Below are 17,364 nucleotides of genomic sequence, written 5' to 3'. Positions count from 1 at the left end.
TCGGGGAATGCACATTCACGTATACACAAACCATTCATGATTACGTGCAAATTTCTATGGGTTTGCTGACGGGCGGAAAAAGCACAACGTCCCTTTTTTAAAACATTTTGCAAATGGAAAATCCAGGCATGTCCAAATAACCATCTGAAAGCCACAGATGCGTGCTGAAATGTGAGCACTCACACGGGGTCACAGGTTTAGTTGGGCCCCAGAGATCCGAGTTTTAACTCTGCCAACACGGCGTTCGCAACGGTAACTTAAGCTTCTATTTCTCCTCTCTGATTGAACTGCCTTTGACCAGAAAAACAATCCTAAACTATCGGCAGTGCGTTGCTCAGGAGAGACGGGGGCCGCTCCATGCAAAACAATATTGTGATTCCCAGAAAAAAAACTCAATGATTTTGGCCTTCGCCATTTGGAACCCAGGAATTGTTTCCATTTCGGGGAGTGAAAATATACAAGGGAGGAGAATAGAGGGAAGAATGCGTGCATGTTGTGGATGGCGGTTGGCTTGTTTAGATGGGAGGATATAGCATCGCCCCAGAGTTCCTCGGGGCTCGTAAGAGCAGCGTGTTTGTGAAACAACAGAAACTGCAAAGGAGGTATGAAGAGAGGAGGCTGGGAAAAAAAAATTATTCAACAAGGTTGTTGGACGTGGAGGAAAATGGAGAATTGAACTCACTAATTGATTATTAAAGAAGACTATTGACGGAGTTGCTGTCTATTGTGCAAATGGGAACCAATAATGGCCCGCAACAATAACACGTACAAGAACTACGCCTCTAAGAATAGCGCTGAGTTTCATGAAACAGGAAAGTGTTTCCCTCGACACACTTTTCTTGAGGTTTAGATACAACCTACAATCCCTGTTCATCATTAATGATTTAAATCCAGCTCTCTTAACGTCCTGGATTAGCACTGCAATTATTTGTGAGACTGCACAGTGTCAACGGTTACACAAGTTGGATCCAAATGGGAGAAATGTTGGCAAATTCACATTAAAAACATTTGTATATGGGAATAGGCCCCATAAAAATCTCTTCACACATCATAAGTCAACAAGCCTAAGAGACGACAGCCACGCTAGTGGTGATGTGAGCTTCATTGAGCTGCTCACAATGATAATGCTAACACGCTGATGTTAAACGCACTTTGCATGCAACAAACTAACATTTATGATACACAGCTAGTGTTAATAACACAAAGTATTGCATCAAGCGTAATCATCTGGGAACAATGAAAACCAAAGTGGTGGTGCAACCAACTCACATTGCCTTGGTTCTGTGTTGTGAGCCTCTGGGGGCGAGTTGATCGATACAAACCAGACAAGACTTGCCTGCAAACACACGTGATGCAACACAGAACGAGCTCCTTGGGAAAGAAGGCCTCTTTGTACGCGTCATTCATAATAGAGGAGAGGCTAGATTATAGACCACTGTCTCCTTTATAAGCGCTACAGGGGAACAACGTGGACATCCGCGCCAAGCGCTGCCATACGTTAACGTGTTCCTGTCTATTCAGTGAACAATTTAAACTATTTGATTTGATTTCAGTGTGTTTAATCACTAGAGCAACTTGACATTGCTGCAGAATGCATAGTATTGGGTTGTTTATGGGTTAATGATTGTTGGACTTAATATATTCTTCGAATATTGTGTTGGTAAAAGGAAAATATAACCGAAAGAAACCAATACTGAAATCATTGTTTGAGAGAGTTATTTTAAACACATCACCTGACGCATTCTCTTCCTTTCCTTTTGCGTTACAGAACTCCATCCGGCACAACCTTTCCCTTCACAGCCGCTTCATCCGGGTGCAGAACGAGGGAACGGGGAAGAGCTCCTGGTGGATGATCAACCCGGAGGGAGGCAAGGGCGGGAAGGCTCCTCGCCGCCGCGCCGTCTCCATGGACAACAGCAACAAGTACACCAAGTCGGCCCGCGGCCGCGCCGCCAAGAAGAAGGCGGCTCTGCAGGCCGCCGCTGCCGCCGGCGAGGGCGGCGCAGACAGTCCGTCGGGTCTCTCCAAGTGGCCCGGCAGCCCGACGTCACGCAGCAGCGAGGAGCTGGACGCCTGGACCGACTTCCGCTCCCGCACTAATTCCAACGCCAGCACAGTGAGCGGCCGCCTCTCGCCCATTCTGGCCAACCCTGAGCTGGACGAGGTGCCCGACGAGGAGCCTCCTCTCTCGCCCATGCTGTACTCCAGCCCCGGCACGGCGCTGTCTCCGGGCAACGCCGCGACCGGCGCGAAGCCTGCGCCGGCTGAGCTTCCCCGCCTCGCAGACCTGGCGGGTACGATGAACCTGAACGACGGACTCAAAGACGACCTGATGGACGAGTTGCTGGATAACATCGACCTGGTGCCAACCGTGACGGGGCCGGCGGCTCCGAGCGGTTCCTCCGTGTTCAACTTTGTGTCTAAACCCAACGGGCTGGGCTCACCTTCCACCCACTCTTCTCCGTCCACCAACTCTACTAACGGTGGCGTTAACGGCTACGCCAACTCCATCTTTGGCCCCCACGCGCCAGGCTCCTCCCTGCGCCCGGCCCCCATGCAGACCATCCAGGAGAACAAGCAGACGTCCTTCTCGGGCCTCTCTCGCTTTGGCAATCAGACGCTACAAGACCTGCTCAACTCGGACAGCCACGGCCGAAGCGACGTCATGATGACCCAGTCCGACCCGCTGATGTCGCAGGCCAGCGCCGCCGCCGTCATATCGCAGAACTCCCGCCGGGGCCTCATGCTCCGCAATGATCCCGTCATGACCTTCGGCGTAACTGGTGGACTTCAGGGTAGCCAAGTGGAGATTCTTCCGAGTAACAACCACAACCTGCGGTCTTTGAACGGAGGCCTGAACCTAGCCAACGAGGCTAACGCACTGGCTAATGCCAAGCCGCACCTCCTGCTTTCCCCGTTGGGAGGAAATGGTTCCTCTTCCATGCAGATCGACACTTCAATCTTCCTAAACGGGACAATTAGCAGCAGCGGAGGGATGTGCCAGGACCGTTTCCCCACAGATCTGGACCTGGACATGTTCACGTGTAGCAGCAGCAGCCTGGAGTGTGACGTGGACTCCATCATCAGGAACGAGCTGATGATGGAGGCGGACGGCCTGGACTTTAACTTTGACTCTCTGGTCAACATGAACGGAGTCGGCAGCTTAGCGAGCACCAAGCAGACCTCTCAGAGCGGGGTGCCCGGCTGAGGCGCCGGGGCCGGGGGAGAGCAGAGCAGGTGTGTATGCTCGGGGGTCGTGTGCACGAGCGCAGCCTTGTATTGGCGATGCACCTTTTTTCACTGAATTACGAAACGTAATGTAATGCCAAGTAGAAATACGATACCTTTTTTTAGAAAAAAGGGATTTACTTATCGGTAAATTTTATATGACGGTGTGCTAGAAGTGTAAATATTCATCCACCAACATGCTTTCTGGAAGTGAACTGTTATTGTTTTCATTTCGTGCTGTCTTAAACCTTAATGACAGTCAATGCTTCACTCATTGTGCTGTAAATCCACATGGAAACAGTTCTCTCAGCATAATTACACAAGTCTGAGTCCTTTCCCAAAACCACTTCAACTGTTTCCTTCAACCATAAACAACAAAGCTTCTCCCACAAAATGTGTTTACTTTTTATGGAAACTGTAAAAGTTAATTTAAACATTCATGGTTTCACAGTAAAGTTCCCAAAATGCATATATTGTGAGCGACATGAGGAAAGTACCCGTGGTATCTTTAAGCACATTGGATTAATGCAGCGGACAAAAAAGCTGGATTGGGGACATTTGGTTAATAAACAGAAATTATTTTTTTTCTTGCTTTCAGTTATTACAGCATGAACATGCAGTCGTAATAATCTCGTTCTTTATGTCTCCAGGTCTGAACTAAGTAGTGCAAAAGAAGATCAGACACACAACATCCTTTTTGCCAAACCTGCCATCAGCACAACGTAAAGATACGAACCGTGTGTTTACAGAAGAAGATTTTCTCACGAGAGCTTTACCTCGGCTCCCACACTGATGAACCACGGACGATCAGACAAACTCCAGAGACGCTGCACGTCATCCCTCGAAGCCTCCTGTGAAACCACCACCACCACAACAACAACAACGAGGAAGTTAATGTAAAACTCACAAATTATGCAATTCTCCTTTGACGCTCAGTCTGTGGACATCAAAGAGACACAGATTCATCAGAAGGGTGTCTCGGGTGATATACAAGGATTTAATATAAAGCAAAGCTTGAAGGAGTTGTTTCCTTTGAAAACAAAAATAAAGACAAAAACAAAGTGTAGAGTGAAAAGATCCAGAGGTGCCGTGGTGTAAATCTGATCCAGGGGTTTCCTGGGATGTGTTCTGTGGAAAAAACAATATCCCTCTGTTCTCTTTTGGTGTTTTAAATGTTCAGTGTTTGTTTTGGGGACTTTCTATCTTGTCATTGTTGTCTGCATCATACATGTCTTCGGTGTGTTGATGAAATGGAAAGATGAACGTGGAGTATCTTTACGTACATGCAAACACACCAACAGACCGACCGACTCTTTGCCCCAGTTTGCAAATCGCCAGGACCCGTACGAGTCAAAACTGCTCAACTCAATGCCATGCACTTCCAAATCTGTTGCTTCAATTAAATTAAGTTGCATACTGAGGGCTATAATTACCATTAGCTGAATATTTAAAATAATATTTGCTATCATTTGTAAAAAAAAACAATTAAAAAACGAAAGGAAATATCTGTAAATCTGTAATCTAACTGTAAAAACTGAAGAAAAAAAAAAGACGAGAGAAAGAGAATCTTTGTCATGGATATTTGTACAGTCCAGAGTGGTGTAGAGTTCAAGAAAGACAGGTAAAGATTTTGTCAGATGGCTTTATCACTGCATATGATGTAGGCAAAATGATTACCTGTGTCCTGGGGGTTGTGAACATTTCCACACCATTACAGGTGCTTTGTAAACAGTGTTGAGCCCGACCCGGAGAGAGCAAGCCGTGCATTTCGTTTGGTCTTTTTCTTTTTCTGTTTTTCACCCTCATTCTGCAGATGCCCAAAGCTGCAGCCATTTGTAGCACGGCGAGGTTGAACCTGCAGACGGTGGCGGGTGGAGGAGGGGGCAGGGAGGGGGCGCAGGGTTTCCGGCTCATTCCTCCAGAAGCCATTTGTTTCTTGAGTACAACAATAATAAGCTATCTCTGTATATTGCCAAATTACTTGAAACAAACAGTAGGATATGCTGGCAGCCAAATCACGACACACACTAACAGACAAGCACACACACACACGTTTGTTGCACACACGTAGAAGAAATAATACCAGGGATCTGTGTTAAGCTCTGCTGTTCTCCCGTCACGGGCGTGTGAGGCTTCTTATGCATATATAGAATCACTCAGGGGGGGAAAGGGAGGCTTCCCATTTTAAGTAACATCAAGTCACATTCTAATGGTATTTTAACATTTCTTGATAGAAAACAGTAGTGCTTTGTGTTCGTGAACTTGTAACCTGTGAACTTTGGCCGCCAAGATGAAGGAGGAGGAGAAGAAACGTCAGGATTAAGACATCACGCGGCCCGTTATTTTTCTGTTTTTTTTTTGCTGTCATGGCTTTTATTTTTTTCCTCCTTGTCGGACTTGTGACGCGCATACACACATCCCCCCTCGTGGACACGCCTGGTGCTCCTCCAGGTGATTTCCCCGTACCTCCCGAGTACATGTTTATGTGCGTGCGTGTACGTGATTATCTGTGGAATTTATTTCTGTTGATTTAATCTCACAAGGATGTGTAATCCCTCACTATCCCTCATGCTGCATACAGCACAGCCGACTGTACGCGTGCATGTGTTTATGCATTATGAAAACGTGTGAAATGCATATATACTCGCTGTACTTATATACTCATGTAGTACTTGACCCCCTTGGATTTCATGAAACCTCTGAAGGTAAAGTTGAAGAAGTAATGAACAAAGTTACATCCCCCCGTAGGAAGGAACACTGTTACCAGCAATTTAATTGTTGAACCAGATTTTTTTTCTTTTTTTCAAATGGTGGAAAGCACCGTTGTTGTAGCATCTGGGCATCCTGGGATCCCTTCTCTCTGTCCGGGGTGGCAACATGAAGTGTATGCCCCGCTGTGTATAATAGTGTACAGATGTGTGTGTATATCCCTTTGAAGCCAAGGTCGGAGGAGTGTGTGTGTGTGTGTGTGTGTGTGCACGGTTGACTAGAATGATCTACTGTGCTATCTGAGGTTTAGTGCATGACCTAGCTGTACCCCTACATCCTTCCAATGGTGCCGTCCTGCGACAGAAATTGTAAATCACAGAGGAACCCTGTGTCTTTAGCACTTAAGCACACACACACTTTCTATTTTTTTAAATCGGGGCTAACAAAGCTGAGTCCTCCCGCGTTAAAGGGTTTATTGTTACGAGTGTGTGCACATCAAGGCAGACACAGGGAAATCCTCCTCAACGGACGTTCCTCGGCTTCACACTTGTTTTATTCCACGTGGAGTACAGCAGGTTAACGTCCCGGTGCTCGCAGAATGTTTGCTGGTCATTTTGATGTGGTAGAAGCCCCATCTGACAACGCGCTGGAGATTCCTACACCCTTGTCACATCTAAAAATCTCCAAAGCATTTATCACACGTGCTTGGAATGGAAACCCCCGAGCCGTCACTGCTAGGCATTTGGATCTATCCACGATGACAGCGCTAAATGCTAGAAGCACTCGACTAGTCCCGTGAACAGGACTGACAACATAAAAGCCCGTTCTACTTAAAGAGGGGTTATTGATCCCTGATAAAACATACATACGTTGTGTATGCTTTGGCTCTTCGGGGAGGTAGTTTACACTTTGTCATAGTGGAGCAGGCCTTCCACACAACCACTCAGTGCTACTGCTTCATTGATGCACAGATTATCTCCTCGTGCTCAACACACATACACACACGCACACACACACCTGCAGCACGTCACGTGCAAATTTAAAGCTAAGAAAAGCAAAAAAAATAGAAGTAAACATACCACTAGATACCTTAATCACCTTCGATGTTCCCTTTTCATTAACTTCTCTTGGAACTTTTTCATGATTCTCTAGAGGTCCAGGTCAGCTGCCCCCCTCACGTCCTCTGAGCTGTTTCCTTTATTAATCTTGCTTCTTCTCGACTTGATGTTAGTTGGTATTTTTCCTGTGTATTCCATTTTTAATTGTAATCTAGTTTGTATAAGAAATGGTGCGCATGTAAATAAAGCTTGGTGAGGCTCCACACCCATTCCATGTTCTTGTGAAATGATTTTTGCGTTGTCAAGGAATTGAAAGCATTAGTGACGGATCATTTTCATGAGTGTGAGACAGATGTTCAGCCGGATAAAGAAAACGTTACGGCTCTCGCCTTCCGTACGTGGGATGTTAATTCCCTGGTGATCTCGCCTGGTGTTTTTCAGGAGACAAGTCTCTTTGTCTGGTGGGATCCAAACACCAAAACAGCTCTGTGTTCCTCTCAAGTTCCTGGAAGTCCTCTTGCACAACGTTTGTTTTGTGTGAGGCTGCATTAAAACAGAGCAGACGTACAGCAGCCCTCCCGATACCCGACACCAGGCCCGGGGGCCTTTTCTTCGGTTGTTGCGAAACGTAAGCAGGAAAAGGGAGAGGGGGAGCAGTCGGGAATGGGGGTCAGTCAGACGTCTGAGATGGTAACTCAGACCCGGACCAGGCCGCTCGTCTTACCTCCCGCCTGCTGAGAAAAGCCAAGAGGTCGCTTTCCCTTCTGCCAGAGGTCAGGCCTGTTATCATGAAGACATTAGGCCAGGTGATGTTAGCAAGTGTAAACAAGGTGTGTTTCAGTGTGTGTTTCAGTGAGTATCGTATGACGTTAGTTGACAGGAGACTTTTTTTAAGGGACTTTCCGGCAGCATTTTTGATCATTTCAATGTAATTTTATTTAAAATATGCTGCACCTCAAAGCTGTTACTACACCACGTTAAAAAGGATAAATTACTAAATAACTAAATACTTTGTAAAAAATGAATTTCAATGTTTTAACTTGGCCAAGTTGTCAATAGAACAAAACCTCTAATGCTCTAATAATAGTCACAATAGCTGATGGTTGTGTAAGATGTCCTGTGACTGAAACTAGTACGAGGCAAACCGCAGGCAGTGTAGCATACGGTCCTGTATTTACCCAACCCGACCGTATCATTAAGCCCAACAGTTACAATCAAAACCATTTGTGTGTGTGTTTTTTAAATAATTTAATTTTATGTGTGTGTGTGCCATCTTCGTTTATTTGGTAACCAGTAACATATATACTGATATTTACACATCAGATCCCATCCACAGATGTTCCCCTTTATCCCGACAGCAAAATTCCTCCAGATGGACAAATTAGTTAATTAGATCAGGGATGAGGTTTTTGTTATCATGGGTATGCCATTTTTGAGCAGAGGCCTAAAAAATGGCCTGGAACTAGCAACGCCGCCACATTCACTTCAACAGAACTGGCAACAAAGTCTGGGACGTATGCAAAATTAGGATGACGTCATTTGTGAACATCACCTGAGAGGAAGTAAACATGGACCCAGACGGTCGCCTAGCAATTCAGGTCTGTTGAAACAGTCCTCTGATTCACTTTGTCAGTGTCATAAAAAAAAAAAAAAGTGAAACCCGGGCAGTGACGTAAACAGTTTGTTACATTCATACCCACATTGTTTGTCATTGTTTCCAAACCCAGGACATGTGTCACGTATTTTAGGTCAACCCTTTCCTTTTATCTCCCAAATATACAAAAGAGCCTCAAACAAACAAAATCAGGCACACATTCATGTATAGATCATTTAGAAATGAAAATGTCTCATCCAAACAGACGCTGCACAAGCTCACAAGTTGACTGCAGACTCCAAAATCCACAAACATGCCTCATGACCGAAAGAACTACAAATACCAAAACCCGCACTTCAATAGCCGTGACTCGTCTGGTCTGGCTGCAGTCACGTCAGTCCATGTGAGTTCACTGAGGTCACTCGTCCGCTGCAAACTCTTCTGAACTCTCATTTTAGAGCAACGACACCCAGATTCAAAATACAGTGAATTTGAGCCAACTGCCGGCCAATGATATGCATTATTTTTAACTATAAATTGACATGAAACTAAACGCTGCTTTCCAACTGTTGCTTTGATTTTACATTCGATATAGTAGAAACATTCCAAAGCTATGCGGAGATTTTGTTTTATAGTCGGTAAAATAAGCACCCGTCTGCTGTCCGTCCCGGCATTCTGCTCGTTGTCTCGCCCGCAGATTTCCCGCCATGTCGTAGTAAACTTTTTTTCTGTGTGTTCGCCCGCTGTCTTCGTCCGCACTCACATTTTATGGTTTCTGACTGACACTAAAAAGCTTTAGAGACCTGTGAAACCATGAAGCACGGAGACCAGCAGGTGCCTGTGGCCATGCAGGACATTGCAGTGTCGTGTCATTTCACGTACTGTAGCACGAGAAGTGAAATAGAATGTCGTGTTTTTTATGGCCTAGTTTTGTTTTGACTTTGTCAGTGCAGTTGTATAATTGCCACCTGTTAGAGGGACAGACGCACGACAGCAGACCCGTTTGACAAGCGACACAAGAGTTATGGGCAGTGATTCAGACTTCTGGAATCGGGCAAACAATGCAATGAGCTTCTGGGTCGCGATGTATTATGTAACGGCGTCCGGGACTGAGTCACAGTTTCACCCTTCACGACGGATCCGCGACCACAGAAGGAGACGTTCAATCACCTGACGGGAGAACAAGTCGCGGTAAATAGTAGACGCTTACTGCAGATATCAATATCGTGGTATATGTAAGCCAATAAATGACAATTACAGAGCTGTACCGTACATCGGTTCGTATATATTATTATTGGATTTTTTTTAATTCTCAGCTATTGATATTGGTGTCAGCCTCCAGTAAATCTTGTATTGATCAGTAAAGCTGGAATCGGTCGGGCTCTGGTCATCAGATTGCTTGGAACCTTGTGTGTTGCTTGATTGAGTAAAGTTGTTTAGCATTTACGTGCAAACCAACAATGGCAGACGCATATTTCCTGGACACACTATACTATACTATACTATTTACTACTATATCTTGTAATATGTCCTTTTGTAGTCCTTTCTCAAACCTCGTGACCTATGACTAAAGGTCATGTCTTTTAATCCAAGTCTATTTGCTGATGGACCTCATGAGTTAAGCCACAAATAAAAGATATGAAAAGCCTGAAACCAAACCTTGAATGTAACACAACAGAAAGCATTGATAACAAGAGACCGACTCCGCCCGACCAGACTGGAGGATGTGAAGTCGCTGAGTCATAATGACAGGTTGGATGACGAGTTGGTTCTGACATGAAGACGACCAAATATAGAGCTATAAGTAGCACCCAGGCCTGTTGAATTGTTCCACCATCCATCCATCATGCACACACATATTAAAATACAACAAAGTGTTGGATTTAATGGTGAAATTAGTTCATCCGGCAATGATATCGTGTTGGGAAAGTAGAGAGAAAGCTATCAGGACTAGCTAACAAATATGGCATCTTCTCGCAATATGATCAAACAGACAATTCAACATACTTGTTTTGACTTTAGCAAAGGCAAATATAAAAGCACTTACTCTACTTACAACTTCTGTGCAGTAATTCTAAACCCAGGCATACAGTGTAAACAGCACGCCAAACCCGAAAACGATCACAAATGGCCGCCCGTTGCCGGAGGGAGACTTTGTTGGAGGTCCCGCTTCTTTCTGCGAGCCTCCCTCACTGCCCGCGCTGTATTTACGCCCCTGAATCACCCCACTTGTCTCGCTCTCTTCTCCCCACGTGCACATACGCACACAACTGGGGCGCCGCGCGCACACGTGCACCAACTGGCTAATGAGCGGTGAGTCATCAATACGTGATGAGGGGTTTAAAGTGTAAACAAGATGGAGACGTGATGGATCTGTTGAGATATGGCCATTAGTGGGCTTCTCACCCCCACCTCCTCCCCCGGCACCAACACCGCTCCGCTGATGGATGTGATAGGGCTTCTCTTCATCTCGATCGCTCGCCGTATCTCTACACATTATCTAAGCTCTGGCTCTACACACACACACACACACACACACACACACACACACACACACACACACACACACACACACACTAATTGCTGCTGGCCACACGAGGATGAATCCAAGACGGGGGGAGGGGTGGCTGAGAACTGAGAAGTCGTAAATGATACTTGTGTGTGTGTGTGCGCTAAGTGCTGCAGTGGAATGATGTCATCTCTGTAATGGAACACTGGCACAGAGCGGTTGAGCATTGTCCCGCAGCACCTCCGTTCACAGGCTGTGACGAGCGTCATCGCGGCAGATTATAGCTCGGACTAACAGCCTGTGGTGGGGCGACAGATTGCTTCGCACTGCTCAGTCTTTTTGTAATTACATATTCACGGACGCAGAAGAATAAGGAAATATCATCATCGTCGTCGTCGTGGGTTTACACACATCCCTTGCTGTTATGTGGGAACAATCTCTATGTAATTGTGTATACCAACGTAATCACGGGCCTCCCGTTAGGGATTGACAGTGTGGAAGAGGTGATAGGGAGAGGTGAGGTGCAATGACAGAAATAGAGACATGAGAGGAAGTGCGAAGTAATGATTGGATTCGCAGAAAGAGGAGAAACGTGCGTAATCAAAGCGCTTCAGCTGATATAAAGGACTAAATACCAGAGGCCGCTGCCTGTGAACTGTATCTGTGTGTGACGGCAGCGCCGCTGCGTCCGTGGCATTGTTCCCCTCGTTTGCTTTCATCTTCACTGAGCCTGTGAGATTCTGTTTGCATTTGACTAATTTGACGATTTGAGATCTTTCGTCTTGATCTGTCCTAAAAAAAAAAGGTGTTTTTTCTCCAGTTGATTGTGTTTTTTGTTTTGTTTTGATAACCAAATTAAAAACTATTCCAGAAAACTATGTTTTCTGAACTTCATGTCGCAAAGTTTTGTCTATTCTATAACTGGATGGATGGATATCTAAATCACAGCCATAATAGCCATCTATTTCCAGGTACTGCTCTCTTCATTTAGCTGTGAAAAGAAATAATTAGAGTAAAATCGAGAGAGGGATATAGATTAACAAAATGAATGTACTGTAGAATTAATAAAGGGGTATTTTTTGCTTACATTCTCCAAGCTGAACTTGAACCTTTTGTCAATTTTTAATAATTGATAATTGATTGTTTCATAAAAGGGCACAAGTTACACGTTGCAGCAAGTTGAACAAATTGAGTGCTTTGAGAATTTAAATGTAATATTGCAATATGAGTCTCGGTGGGACAGACATTGCGTCCAAAATGAGTTTTAGTTTCATAAAGTAGTCTCATAAAGGAAGCAATATTTTGTAATCTTTCATGTCTCATTATGAAACATTGTGTAAGAGGATGACGCATTTTCTCTTTCTTGTTTTGTTTGAATCCCTATCTGATCCCTCAGTATTTTCCACACATTCTCTCGCTGTCCCCCTGATGTGTGCAGGCCGAGGAGGAAGATCGTCCTTCTATTTTCCGTAGATATTGAAACAAAATGTGAAGAGAAAAGAAGTGTTAATGAAACTCGGGGGATGGGGATGAGAATAAAGAAAGGGGCAGATGGATGTCCCTGCTGCTGCTTGTTATCCACCTTGGTGAAGCGTCGCAATGGATTCCAAATGATTTAGTTTTTCCCCCCGTCTCAATCGATAAGCTTGGGAACCATCGATGGGATTGAAATGGACAACCTCACGCACGGCGGTGCACGAGTGAACTGTTAGAAGAGGGCAAATGACTGCTGTGATGGATGCTTTTCATTTGTCAAATTGATTCGTTCAGGACTTACAAGGGGCTTGAACACGTGATGTAATCTTCAGTTAGAGGCAATAAGCCTGTTTGGTTTTATTGTATCCACTGCTCTATTTAGTCATATAAATTGATAAAAAGAAATGAAAGAACACGACACCATAAAATCTTCCCTTGCACTCATTTCCTGGTCCTGTGCTCCCTCATCCGCTCTTTTTTTCTCACCTTCCTTTCATTCATCCTCACACCTCTTTCCTCTATAATTCTCGTGTGTTTTTTTTCACATCTCCGGCTCCCTACAATCAAGCCAATAGAATTCACCAGTCACACACACACACACACACACACACAACCACGCACACCTCGGCTGCGTTATTTCCCGATGTGAGCGGCATCGTGCTCGGCTTGCTCTCAATCCTGCTGCCGTACATAAGCCCACTAACCCCCATCATGTTCACATCCCCTCCCCCTCCCTCTGGATGAGAGCGTCACCCGTAGCATGTGGCCGCATGTGACTCTATTACATGTGTCCCACGGGTCAGAACCACATCGTACGGTACTCTACCCTGCTGCGCCTTTGTGGTGGAGGAGAGTTCATGAGAAGTCACAGCTGACCAGCGTTGCTCCATCGATGTCCTCCTCACGAGCATCCCGGGAGCTCCATGACTTTCTGCAGATCACTTATATAGTGTATTCAGATACAGACACAGCTGTGTGATAAGTGTTATACTGCATTAGCTCCAGGCACAGATTCCTTCGGCAAACATGTGTTTGTTATCTTGATGTTTTGGTAACAATTGATAATGTCTTCAAAGCCCATATGTTGGGGCATTTTCCAAATAATCTCATTTTAATGACTTACTGTGTGTCATTTGCAGCACTAAATTACAAAAGCTAGTGGGTCTTAAATCATGTAATCTCGTAAGGTAAATATAACTTAATCCTCTAAATGTCCTTATTTACCAACGGGAGGTCCTTTCCCAGTAATATTCTGAATATCACTTCAAATTATTGCCAGTAATCACATGATGAGCAGCCATTTCAGTCCTCTGCTGAAGGCATTTCAGTGAATTCACGTGATGTATTGTAGTTTTTTTGTACGTATTTTGAAAATTCATGTGCCGGTGCATCATTATAATGATTCATAGATGGGTGATGGGTGATGGGTGCATTGGGGCACAGTCAATGTAGACCTTCACCCACCCCCACCCTACACACACACAGACACGGAACGTCAAGGTCGCTATGTTTCCCACATCCATATATCTTCTCTGCACTGACCTAAATGGGGGGCAGGACACGCACAAAGAGAGAGTCAAAAGTGTTGCTACGGGCGCTTGCGTGCACGTGTGACAGTGTGTCATGTGCACAATCGTGCGAGAACACGCATTCATGTGTGTCCGCGTGCGTGTGTGTGCAGGTGAATTACAGCTACCACTCACCATCCAAACCACAAGGGGAAGCACATCCACAGCTTCATTAGTCCCTTTCCACCCTCCGTCCCCCACCGCCCCCCCTCCCGCCGTGTCCTCGCTTTATGGTGGTGATGGTGAGACAAAGAGGAGCTAATCTACCGTAAAGAATGAGAGTGCGTCAGCGTTAAATCAAGCTTCAAAGACTTTAGATTCTTATGTATGAGTTATGCATTCCCCAAATTCCCCCAACTCCAGAATGTCCAGCCGAACTGTGCACATACACTGCCGACACGCCACACGTGACCACTTTACGGACCCGACGCTGCCTGGCTCCAACGAGTCGGGTCAAATGTGGAAAATGGTCTCTAATTACTTTAATTTGTGTCTCATTTTGTTCGTCTGTCTCAGATCGTGTCTCTTTGTCCACATCCTGCGTGTGACAACATGCTCTCATGTGTGTTTACGTGAGTGATGCTTGTGTGACTGGTTTCCTCCAGCCTTCTCTTAGGCCTCCCTCTCATCTGTGATGCACATGTGTTTATGAAGGGTTGCGTTCTGGCTTTTGACGTGTGTTTACATGTTTCTGTGTCCATGAGTTCATTAAACTTGTGGCTTCAGTCTCTCGGTTTGTTTATTAAGGCCCCCTCGGACGAGAGAGCGAAATACGCAAACCTCCGCAGGGACACGCGATGATCGCTGCGCTTTCTTGTTTCTGTGCGTGTGTGCCTGTGAATGAGTCAAGTTGTCTTTCATTACGAGATCTTAACAAATTGGTTGAATGTTTGAGCGGAGACCTCGCCGATGGCGGTGATGCGGCGCGTGTGCCGGTTGATATAGCGCAGGTCACCGTAGAGCTCCACAAGATGCTCTGCTTAATGTCCTGCTGGCGCACGCGTTTCAGAAACGGTGGTTTGGGCTCGACGCACGTGGCTCAGCTGGGAACGCTGTGCCGTGTATGTCTTCCTGTTTTGTGTTCCACTTGGCTCAGCGTTTCTGCACGGCCAAATGGGGATGTTTCCCCGTGTGATCATCAGAGGAACCATGTGACAGCTTGAAATGTATAAACCCCAGAAAGGCCTTTCAACCTGCTTGACTTCTTAGGTGCAACACAAATGAGCAAAAGCCGTTTACATTAAAAGGAGAAGGTTTTGTTAAGGCGACGCAAACGCAAAAAGACACACAAATGCACTTACACGAGCGGCACCCTGATAAACGCGCTGCAGCCTGGACAAAGAATGTAGCATCTGTAAAAGAGCGAGGGGAGCGCCGATGGCCTTCACCAGCCCCCCCCGCGCGTGAGCTTCTTCACAAAAGCCCATTGTGAGAGCGACCAACACAGGCCATGATGCTCACTTTTTAAACCATTTTAATGCTTTTTTTCAGAGGTCTAACAACATGATTAAGCAGCAACGGTCTGTCGGAAGACTGAACAGACATTAGAACAGTCTTCAAATGCTTCACAGACAGATTAATACAGAGGCGGAGAGGGGGGACGAGACCTGCCACGCTTGAGGGTCGGTGGAAATGTGTCTCTGAGATGGCCTTGGTGAAAAGTGCTGCGAGGACCAGTGCAGGGGGGGAGGAACACGGTGGAGCAAAGGTCAGCACCCACACCCGCATCTATTCATAGAAACAGGCACGAGCTCCATCAAGATAGGGCTGAGTTGCCTGCATTTTTCACATTAGCATACAAAATGAGGCGGACACGCCTCACTGGGATGTGGCATCACATCTCTCCAGGGACCTTTCCTCTGTGGACCTGTGCAACATTTTCAAAAACTATCGAATGAATACATAAAAACAGTTCTACATTTGGCTTCTGTCAGGTGAGAAGATTGTCTTCTTCCGGTTAAGCTAACTGGCTACTAACTATCAATTTTACAACGTCTCACCAACTTATTCATTTCAAATGGGGCCTTTCACACTTTTTAAATCAATGTAAATAAAAAGGGTTTCATTGTTTGGCCGATACTATACAAGTGAACAGAGTACTTTTACTGTAATTTTCCAGTTGTTTTGAACTTATAACTTTAGATGTTTTATCTACGGTTTCTCGTGCTGTGTTGTACGCCTGCATGCCCATATGTTTAACTGCTTGTGTCTCCTTTATGCCCGTATGAGCTCATCTGTGCGTATCATGAGCGTGTGTGTGCGTGTGGTTGCATGTGAGATATTTTATTTTCCATGCACACTAAAAGAGATGAGCGATAAGGCGGCGACTGTCGGCCCTGCGTGTCAGCTTTATTTGCATGTCTGTGTGCAGTGTCAGGTGACTTAACAGACAGCGGGACGCCGTGTCTCCGCCCGAACAGGGTGGAAAGACACTTCAATCTCATGACATGCGATTAATACACGCTGCCTTTTGTTGCGTGTGTAAACATCGGGCTTACACAACTACAATAAACACTGGCAAGCAAAATGATTGCGCGGGAAAAACACGTCGCGGTTGTACATCAGGTGGTCGTTAAGTCTATTTTTTGCCTTTTCGTCCTTAATAAAACTGAGAGGTCAAGTGAAAAAAAATGCTTGGTTTCATGTAAGAAAAGCTACTGCAGCATGTTTTTATCTTCACAGATATACAAAACACGGATCGCATGAGACGTCTCCCCTTATTACTAACTCCCCTTGAAGAAACTCAAAGGCCAAGTGGTATCTTGCTCAAGCATCAGTGCTCAGTACGATTCTTGGTGTCGCCTGCGAGAGAAGAGCGAGCCGCTGACAAAGAACAAAAGCCCACCAGAACCAGAAGGATTCACTGCTGATTTCTGTCAACCTGCTGGCTCTGACTTTTCTTACTGCTGGAAGACGACGGTGTTAAAACAAGGCTGAATGCTGAGGGGAGAGAGATAAGAGGTCTGCAGTAAAAAAGAATAACCTGTCGTATCGGGAGTGTTACGGCCTCATGAGTCACAGGACCAAACAGGAAACATGAGCGAGCGCTTTCTTTTCAAAAGAAAAGTCCCGTTTGATGCCATCAAAGGAAACACTGCGTTGAACTTTTGTATGTTTTTCAGTTTTCGATACCGCAAGTCATTGGGTGGTATACTTGGTTTTTTCCAGATTCTGAGTATGACCTGTTATACTCAAAAGATCTGAAACACTTAAAGTGATGTG

The 17,364-nt window shown here is 45.5% G+C and overlaps 1 protein-coding gene across 1 annotated transcript in view; it reads left to right on the top strand.

The window, feature by feature from the left end:
• Positions 1-7,264, top strand: part of foxo3b (forkhead box O3b) — a 35,191-nt gene extending 27,927 nt beyond the window's left edge. Inside the window, exons 3-4 of the mRNA XM_040161391.2 lie at positions 1,769-3,237; positions 3,879-7,264. Coding sequence (XP_040017325.2) covers positions 1,769-3,208 — 1,440 coding nt within the window. The 3' untranslated portion in view covers positions 3,209-3,237; positions 3,879-7,264. The remainder of the gene's footprint in view (positions 1-1,768; positions 3,238-3,878) is intronic.
• Positions 7,265-17,364: the final 10,100 nt, after the last annotated feature.

This window comes from Gasterosteus aculeatus, chromosome 18 (assembly GCF_964276395.1).
Source record: "Gasterosteus aculeatus chromosome 18, fGasAcu3.hap1.1, whole genome shotgun sequence".
NCBI classification, from domain to species: domain Eukaryota; kingdom Metazoa; phylum Chordata; class Actinopteri; order Perciformes; family Gasterosteidae; genus Gasterosteus; species Gasterosteus aculeatus.
This window is presented reverse-complemented; position numbering and strand designations above follow the sequence as displayed.